At 47.8% G+C, this 9005-nt stretch overlaps 1 protein-coding gene across 1 annotated transcript in view; it reads right to left on the bottom strand.

Annotated features, from left to right (window-relative positions):
- The window catches only part of BCL7A (BCL tumor suppressor 7A), a 30272-nt gene extending 29540 nt beyond the window's left edge, over positions 1-732 (bottom strand). The window contains exons 1-2 of the mRNA XM_003796009.3: positions 627-732; positions 102-197 (exon numbers count right to left, since the gene is read on the bottom strand). Coding sequence (XP_003796057.1) covers positions 102-193 — 92 coding nt within the window. The 5' untranslated portion in view covers positions 194-197; positions 627-732. The remainder of the gene's footprint in view (positions 1-101; positions 198-626) is intronic.
- Between the last annotated feature and the right edge of the window lie 8273 nt (positions 733-9005).

The raw sequence follows: 9005 nt of genomic DNA, 5'->3' as shown, positions 1-9005 counted from the left end.
GCGGCTGGGGCGTTGCGCCCCGCGGCTTTTTGTATTGGCTCGTAGGTTCTGGGCGGCCGCGGCGCCGAGCAGCGAGCGAGAGAGCAGGCGCCTCCGCTTACCATTTGCGCACTTTCTCGATAGCCGCCATGACCCTCTTGATATCATCTTTGGCCCGGCTCCTGGTCTCGGCTCGAACCGACCTGCCCGACATGGTTCTGGCGGGGAGAGAGAGGCTGGGGAGCGCGCCCGCCGGGTCCTGCTCGCGCTCCGCGGCGGCCACACTCGCGCCCGCCCGCCCGCTCACTCACTCACACACACAGACACTCACACACACACACTCTCTCACACACACACACACTCACACACACACACATACACACAAAGCCTGGTGCCGCCGCGCGCCCGGGGCCCAGTGCGCAAGCGCCGGGCGGCAGCTGCACCGCGCAGGGGGAGCAGCGCCGCCGCGGGCGCCGGCAGTGCGGCCTCCGGGCGTCGCGGCCGCTGGGCAGTGTCCCGGAGCCTCTCCAGCCGCCCAGGGGGACACCCCGGACCCTTTCCCGGAGAGGCGGAGGGGGTCGTCCGGCAACCTCCGGCTCGTGGGCCCGGGAGGGGGCGGGCGTGCGGACGTGCGCGCGGACACTTACTCGGAGGCCGCAGGTGCCGAGGGGTCCCCGGGGGACGGCGCGCTGGCTGGGCGGCCGGAGGTGGAGGGGGCGCATTCCTTGGGAGCCAGCTCGGTCGCCGTCCCTGGCACGGGTATGTGGCAGCAGCGCCTGCAATAATGCAAGTTTCCTGTGGGGCTCTTGACTTCTCAGAGTTGAAGGCGGCGCGAGGTGCTCTTGGAAAGAGTTAAGAAACGCGCATCTCTGCTGGCCCGCTGCCCCTTGTTAATACGCGAGCTAGGACGTCGCCTCCCCCATGATTTGTACTTTTGAAAAAGTGGGATGGTAAGGAAAGGTGCCTGCAGTGAGGCCGAGCCCAGGAGACTTTGGACCTTGCTTATTAAATAGCTTTCTGCGCAGGAAAAGCTCAATGGTTATCAGCATCATAGCAGAGCCAGGAATTGCCATATATAAGGCAAGGGGGCCTTTGCTGGGATTTGCTGGAAAACTGCAATTTAACCTTAAGCCACTCCTGATTTAAGTACCAGGCTCAGACCACGTGCTGCTACTGCACAAATGACCCCAGCAGGTAAGATGAACTGATCAGATCTACCAGGAGGACTAATGAGGTTGTTTCCTCCCAATTAGGCCTCAGACCAGAACTGTGGAAGAATCTACAATTATCAGGATAAGCCAGGAGCCTCATCTTGTGTTCAGCTGCAGTGAAGCTGACTTGGCTAGAGCCAGTGCCCGCCCAGAATGATGCACTGGCCTTGATGTGACCAAGGCCACTGCTGCGAGATAAACAAGCCCAACACTAGTCATTTCAGTTCAGTGGGGGAACTGAATCTTAGGGAAGTTCAAGGTTGCAGCCATAGGGTAAATCTGACTCCCACTCATTCTAGTATCAGGCAGATCCTCCTGAGGTTTTGGCCTTTTGGGGAAAAACTACTGGGAAAATGGAGAGAATGGAGACCCTTTCCTAAGCATATCTCCTTACCATTCTGAAGCACAAGCTCCTGATGTGAAAAATGAAGATACCTTAGAGAAGCATTCTGAAGATCTAATGGGAAAATACATAATAGCAGGTCATAAAACAGAAAACTTACACTATTGACCATCTTGACTGTATCTGGCCAACAAATTTGTGCTTTGGATTATTTGGAACTTTTTTTTTTTTTTTTGGAGACAGTCTCAAGCTATTGCCCTGGGTAGAGTGCTATGGCTTCATCATACTTCACAACAACCTCCAACTCTTGGGCTCAAGCAATCCTCTTGCCTCAGTTTTTCTATTTTGTAGTAAAGACAGAGTCTCGCTCTTGCTCAGGCTGGTTTCAAACTCCTGAGCTCAAGCAATCCACCCACCTTGGCCTCCCAGAGTGCTAGGATTATAGGCGTGAGCCACTGTGCCTGGCCTATACAGAACTCTTTTTTTTTTTTTTTTAGAGACAGAGTCTCACTTTGTCGCCCTCAGTAGAGTGCTATGGTGTCATAGCTCACAGCAACCTCAAACTCTTGGACTCAAGTGATCCTTTTGCCTCAGCCTCGCAAGTAGCTGAAACTACAAGCACCTGGCACAATGTCCAGCTAATTTTTTTAAGACAAAGTCTTGCTCTGCTTAGGCTGGTCTTGAACTCCTGAGTGCACCCAGCCTCCTGCACAGAACTTTTAAAAATATATATTTGAATTTAAAATAGGAAGATACCATGTCAAACAGGTGATGAATGGATACATGTGTATATCCACACAATGGAATATTATTCAGCCACAAAAGGGAATGAATACATGCTTACTGGAAGTACTGATTCATGCTACAACATGGCTGAACCTTAAAAACATGCTAAGTGTAGCCAGGTGTGGTGGCTCAGGCCTATAATCCTAGCACTCTGGGAGGCTGAGGTGGGAGGATTACTTGAACCTAGAAGTTGGAAGATGCAGAGAGCTAATGATCATGCCACTACCCTCTCGCCCAGGCAACACAGTGAGACCCTGTATCTAAACAAACAAACAAACCATGCTAAGTAAATGAAAGAAGCCAGTCACAAAAGGACAAACATGTGATTTCACTTACATGAGCTATCTATGGAGACAATGCAGCTTGGTGGTTGCCAGAGGCAGGGGGTGGAAGGGACAGAAGTGACTGCTAATGGGTATGGGATTTTATTTTATTTTTTTCTTTTTCTGAGACAGGGTCTCACTCTGTTCCCCAGACTAGAATGCCATGTCGTCAGCCCACCTCACAGTAACCTCAAAAACCTAGGTTTGGCTCAGCACCTGTGGCTCAAGTGGCTAAGGCGCCAGCCACATACACCTAAAGTGGCAGTTTCGAATCCAGCCCGGGCCCACCAAACAACAATGATGGCTGCAACCAAAAAATAGCCAGGCGTTGTGGCAGGCGCCTATGGTCCCAGCTACTTGGGAGGCTGAGGCAGGAGACTCTCTTGAGCCCAGGAGTTGGAGGTTGCTGTGAGCTGTGATGCCACGGCACTCTACCCAGGGTGACAGCTTGAGGCTCTGTCTCAAAAAAAAAAAATTCCTGGGCTTGTCATCCTCCTGCCTCAGCCTCCTGAGTAGCTGGAACTACAGGGAGCGCTCACCCTAACACCCAGCTAATTTTTCTATTTTTAATAGAGTCGGGGTCTTGCACTTGCTCAGTATGATCTCAAATTCCTGAGCTCAAGGGATCCTCTCACCTCAGCCTCCCAGAGTGCTATGATTACAGGTGTGAGCTACCATGTCCAGCTAGGTATGGTGTTTTCTTTTGGGGTAATGAAAAAGCTCTGGAATGAGTTAGTGGTGATAGTTGCAGAATATTGTGAATGTACTTAATGCTACTGAATTGTACACTTTTTAAATGGCTGCAGTAGTCAATCATATGTATATTTGACACAATAAAAAGAAATTCAAATATCCAACTTCTCTGGAAATAGCAAAAGAGCTGCATACAGGACTCCCAGTACCACATGGCACCCATCGGCTATAACTGAGGATACAGACAAAATTCTCTGCCCTTTAGACAAAGTTCTCCAGGTCACCAGTGTACTCACCCAGCTACTTTATGTGTGTCACCTGTCTGGCTCCTAAAGGTGTTTATGTTTTTCATCTCTGATGAAACCATAAAGCTTTCCTCAAATATTCTTTATAAATCTTTTTTATAAATTCTTTTACATCTTTATAAATTCTTTTTTTTTTTTTTTTTGAGACAGAGTTTCACTATGTCACCCTCAGTAGAGGGACGTGGCATCACAGGCATCCCAGCTCACAACAACCTCAAACTCTTGGGTTTAAGTGATTCTTTTGCCTCAGCCTCCCAAGTAGCTGGGACTACAGGCGCCCAGCACAATACCCAGCTCTTTTGTTGTTGTTGTCATTATTGTTTAGAAGGCCCAGGCTGGGTTTGAACCCACCAGTCCCAGTGTATGTGGCCAGCATCCTAACCCCCGAGCATGGGCGCTAAGCCTAAATCTGCCACTTTTAATAGCTTCCTGTCCTTGCAGATATTTTTTTTTTTTCTGGGACAGAGTCTCATTATGTCGCCCTTGGTAGTGTGCTGTGCCATCACAGCTCACAGCAACCTCAAACTCTTGGGCTTAAGCAATTTTCTTGCCTCAGCCTCCCAAGTAGCTGGGACTACAGGCGCCCCCCCACAATGCCCAGCTATTTTTTTGTTGTAGTTGTCACTGTTGTTTGGTGTATGTGTCCGGTGCCCTAGCCTCTGAGCTATGGGGACAGAGCCCCCTGCAGATATTTTTAAATTTCCTTCAACAAAGCACAGTTGTTTTATAGCCTGTGTCTGATGGTTCTAACATTGAAGTATATGAGGGTCTGTTTCTGCTAGTTCTTGCTCGTAGTGTCATATTTTTCTTTTTCTTTTTTTTTTTTTTTTTTTGAGACAGTCTCACTTTGTTGCCCTTGGTAGAGTGCTATGGCATCACAGCTCACAGCAGCCTCCAGCTCCTGGGCTTAGGCGATTCTCTTGCCTCAGCCTCCCAAGTAGCTGGGACTACAGGTGCCTGCCACAACACCCGGCTATTTTTGTTGTTGTTGTAGTTTGACCAGGGCCAGGTTTGAACCTGCCACCCCCAGCATATGGGGCTGGCACCCTACTCATGGAGCCACAGGCGCCGCCCTCATGGTGTCATAGTTTCTTGTTATCTGTCTGGTTCTCTTTGACCATGCTGGAAATTGTATGTTAAAATTATAGGAATATAGGTCAGGCACAGCGGCTCACACCTGTAATCCTAGCACTTGGAAGGCTGAGGCAAGAGAATCGCTTAAGCCAAGAGTCTGAGGTTGCCGTGAGCTATGACACCATGGCACTCTACCACAGGTGACATAGTGAGACTCTGTCTCCAAAAAAAAAAAAATAGTCTCTACAACTACAACAAAAAAATAGCTGGGCATTGTGGCGGGCACCTGTAGCTCAGCTATTTGGGAGGCTGAGGCAATAGGATCGCTTGAGCCCAAGAGTTTGAGGTTGATGTGAGCTATGAGGCCACTGAACTCTACCAATGGTGACAAAGTGAGACTCTGTCCCCCCAAAAAAATTTAAAAAAAATAAAGAAAATTATAGGAACAAAGTTTTCTCTAGAGATGATTTACATTTGTTTCTGCCAGGTTCCTTAGGTTACCCACCGCTAGTCCAGGACAACCTAAATTTAAGTTCAGGGCCAGTGGTTCCCTAACCACCCAGGTGATAAAAATATAGGGTATTTAATTTTGTAAGACTGGTTCACTTAAGAGTAGAGTCAGTGATGTGGTGCACCTGTCTTGTAGGCGTGTCCTTCCAGCTCTGTGTTTAGTGACATATGGAAATTAGCAAATGCTGTGTACTTTAGGATCCTCCTTTTTCAACCTTACCTGGAGCTGGTTGTTAAACATTTACTAGCATACTATTGGTGGACTTTGATGAGATCTAAAATTATTGTGGGGAAGATCTCCCACTTGGTGTGAGCCCTGGACTTTATTTATTTTGCAGTTTTGGCCAGGGCCGGTCTTGAACCCACCACCCCCGGTATATGGGGCTGGCACCCTACTCCTTGAGCCACAGGTGTTGCCCTGAGCCCTGGACTTTAATTTTCTGGCCTCTTGCCCCACAAAAGCAGTCACAGTCAAGTTGAAATATGCTAGGGTTGGCAAATCTCTGCAGGGGAGGAATAGCTTCCTTGTTGGATTATCTTTCAGCATTTCTTTCCCTTCAATTTTGGCTATCTTGTCAGCACATGGTGGCTTTTAGGAGCTTTTCAAATTCTTTTTCTAAGATTTTCAGCTTGAGAGTTAGTCTGGATAATTAATTGTTCACCTGAAACTGGAAGGCAAGCTCTCTACACATGTTAGTAATTATTCTAGACCTGTTAAAATTAAGTTAAAAAGTGATCCCAGGGATATAGAACTGAGTTACTTAGTTAATAGCTTATATCAAATTTAACTTTTCTTTGCCTCATCTGTGAGATGGGGATAAAGTAATGCCTGCCTCATAGGGTTGCCATGAGGGCTAAACAAAATATCCATCAAGCACCTAGAGCAGTGTCAGTACGTAGTGAGTGCTGCTACCTGAAAATAGAGTAGGCAAAGTGCAGGGAATAAGGCCTTTTCAGTCAACAATAGACTGCATATGCGATGGTGATCCCCTAAGATCATAAAAGAGTTAAAAAATTCCTATCATCTAGCAATGTCATAGCTATTGTAGCAATCACTTTGTTTTTTTTATAAATCTAGGGTATTCTAAGGGTAGAGTGTCTCATATAAATTCTACAGTAGTGTACAGTAATGCCCTAGGCCTTCACATTCCTTCATCACTCACTGACTCACCCAGAGCAACTTCCAGCCCTGAAAGCTTCATTCATGGCTAGTGGCAGTGTCTTTTTTTTTTTTGACAGTCTCAAACTGTCGACCTCGGTAGAGTGCTGGGGCGTCACAGCTCACAGTAACCTCAAACTCTTGGGCTCAAGTGATTCTCCTGCCTCAGCCTCCCAAGCAGCTGGGACTACAGGTGCCCACCACAATGCCCGGCTATTTTTTGGTTGTAGTTGTCATTGTCATTTGGCAGGCCCTGGCTGGTTTTGACCCTGCTAGCTCCAGGGTATATGGCTGGCACCCTAGCCGCTGAGCTACAGGTGCCAAGCCTTTTTTTTTTTTTTTTTCAAAACAAAATCTCACTCTGTTGTCCTGGGTAGAGTGCTGTGGCATCATTATAGCTCACAGCAGGCGTCCTCAAACTATGGCCAGCGAGCCACATGCTGCCTGCCTGGGACATTTATCGGCCTGCCGGGTGTTTTTACTGCCACTGCCTGTCCTGCTTAGCAGCCGACTTGTCCTGGGGCCTGCAGTCTGGCCCTCCAATGGTCTGAGGGACAGTGAACTGGCCCCCTGTTTAAAAAGTTTGAGGACCCCTGGATCATAGCAACCTCAAACTCTTGGATTTAAATGATCCTCTTGCTTCAGCATCCCAAATATCTGGGACTATAGGCGTATGCCACCATGTCTGGCTAATTTTTTTATTTTTAGTAGAGATGGGGTCTCACTCTTGCTTAGGCTGGTCTCAAATGCCTAAGCTTAAGCAGTCCTCCCACTTTGGTCTCTCAGAGTGCTAGAATTACAGGCATGAGCCACTGTGCCCAGCACTTTTTAGATCTTTTATACTGTATTTTTGCTGCACCTTTTCTGTGTTTAGATAATACTTACCATTATGTTATGATTGCCACAGTATTCAGTACAGTAACACACTATAGGCATGTGACCCAGGAGAATAAGCTAGTCTATATATCCTAGGTGTGCTGTCAGCTATGCCATCTAGGTTTGTGTGGGTACACTCTGTGATGTTCACATATGGACAGAATTGCATAATGATGCATTGCTCAGAATGTATCGCTATCACTAAGGAACACATGGCTGTATTTCTGTTAAAGGACCTGAAGGGTCTCTCAGTTATTATAATCATAATAATGGTTAGGTATCATTATTACCTAATGACCCATGCTAGAGACTGAAGTCAAACTACTCCTCTTTCCTGGGTTGCCAAATTCAATCTTTTTTTTTTTTTTTGAGACGGAGCCTCAAGCTGTTGCCCTCGGTAGAGTGCTGTGGCATTACAGCTCACAGCAACCCCCAACTCTGGGCTCAAGCAATTCTCCTGCCTCTGCCTCCCAAGTAGCTGGGATTACAGGCACCCATCACAATGCCCAGCTATTTTTTGGTTGCAACAGTCGTTTGGTGGGCCCAGGCTAGATTCAAACCTGCCAGGTGTATGTGGCTGGTGCCTTAGCTGCTTGAACCACAGGTGCCAAGCCGCCAAATTTGATCTTAATCCACTCCTACTGTTAAGTTCTCCTTGTTCACTGCCATGGGGTGGAGGAGGTCTCCATCTCTGGAGCCCAGATGTGTAATTGTGAGACAGATGCAGGCCCCACTTGATGCGTGCCTGCAGCCTAGCAACTTGCACCAGCAGCAATAGCTGGATTCATAAGCAGGGGTGCTCTTGGTGTTCAGGGAGCAGGTCATAGGCCAGGCCTAGCACAGGGGGACACCTTGAAGAGAACACTCTAAGCAGAGAATGAAATGTAGCCCCTTCCTCTGAGATAAGGACAGAGAGGATATGTTGGGGTGTGTGCAACAGACCATCAAGGTATCTCCCTCCTTTTATAGAAAAGAAAGCTACAATCTAGTAGTTACACAGCCAGTTATCAGACTTGTGAGCAGAACTCAGCTCTCCTGGTTGTAGAGATTGTGTGTGCACATCAATACCTTATAATGTTGACAGTTTGAAATCAACCACACTGGGAGTATTTACACCATGGGAATAGGCAGGTACTCCTCACTCTCCTCTCCTACCCAGTGCTGGCTGGTAAACATTTAGCAGGATGACCCTGGTGGGGCACAGTGAAGTCCCTAATTATTGTGCAGAGGGTCTCCCATGTAGTGTGTGCACCTTATCAAGAGTTTCTGATGGCCTGGGTACACCTTGAAAAATAGTGTGTGTGTAGTGTTGTGTGTGTGTATTTGCACCAAACACTGCAATCTTTCTCTCTGCATTTTTTTTTTTTTTGAGGCAGAGTTTCACTTTGTTGCCCTTGGTAGAGTGCCATGGCGTCACACAGCTCACAGCAACCTCCAGCTCCTGAGCTCAAGCGATTCTCTTGCCTCAGCCTCCTGAGTAGCTAGGACCACAGGCACCTGCCACAACGCCTGGTTACTTTTTTTTTGGTTGCAGTTTGGCCGGGGCCAGGTTTGAACCCGCCACCTTTGGTATATGGGGCTGGCACCCTACTCACTGAGCCACAGGCACTGCCCTCTCTCTGCATTTTTTTTTTTGAGACAAAATCTCACTCTGTTGGCCAGACTAGAGTGCTATGGCATCATAGCTCACAGCAACCTCAAATTCTTGGGCTCAAATGACTTTCTTCTCTCAGCTTTTTTTTTTTT

The sequence above is a fragment of the Otolemur garnettii genome, unplaced genomic scaffold (assembly GCF_000181295.1).
Source record: "Otolemur garnettii isolate 467f Iridium unplaced genomic scaffold, OtoGar3 scaffold00099, whole genome shotgun sequence".
Taxonomy (NCBI): Eukaryota; Metazoa; Chordata; class Mammalia; order Primates; family Galagidae; genus Otolemur; species Otolemur garnettii.
The sequence above is the reverse complement of the archived record's forward strand: the minus strand, read 5'-3'. Positions and strand labels throughout refer to the sequence as shown.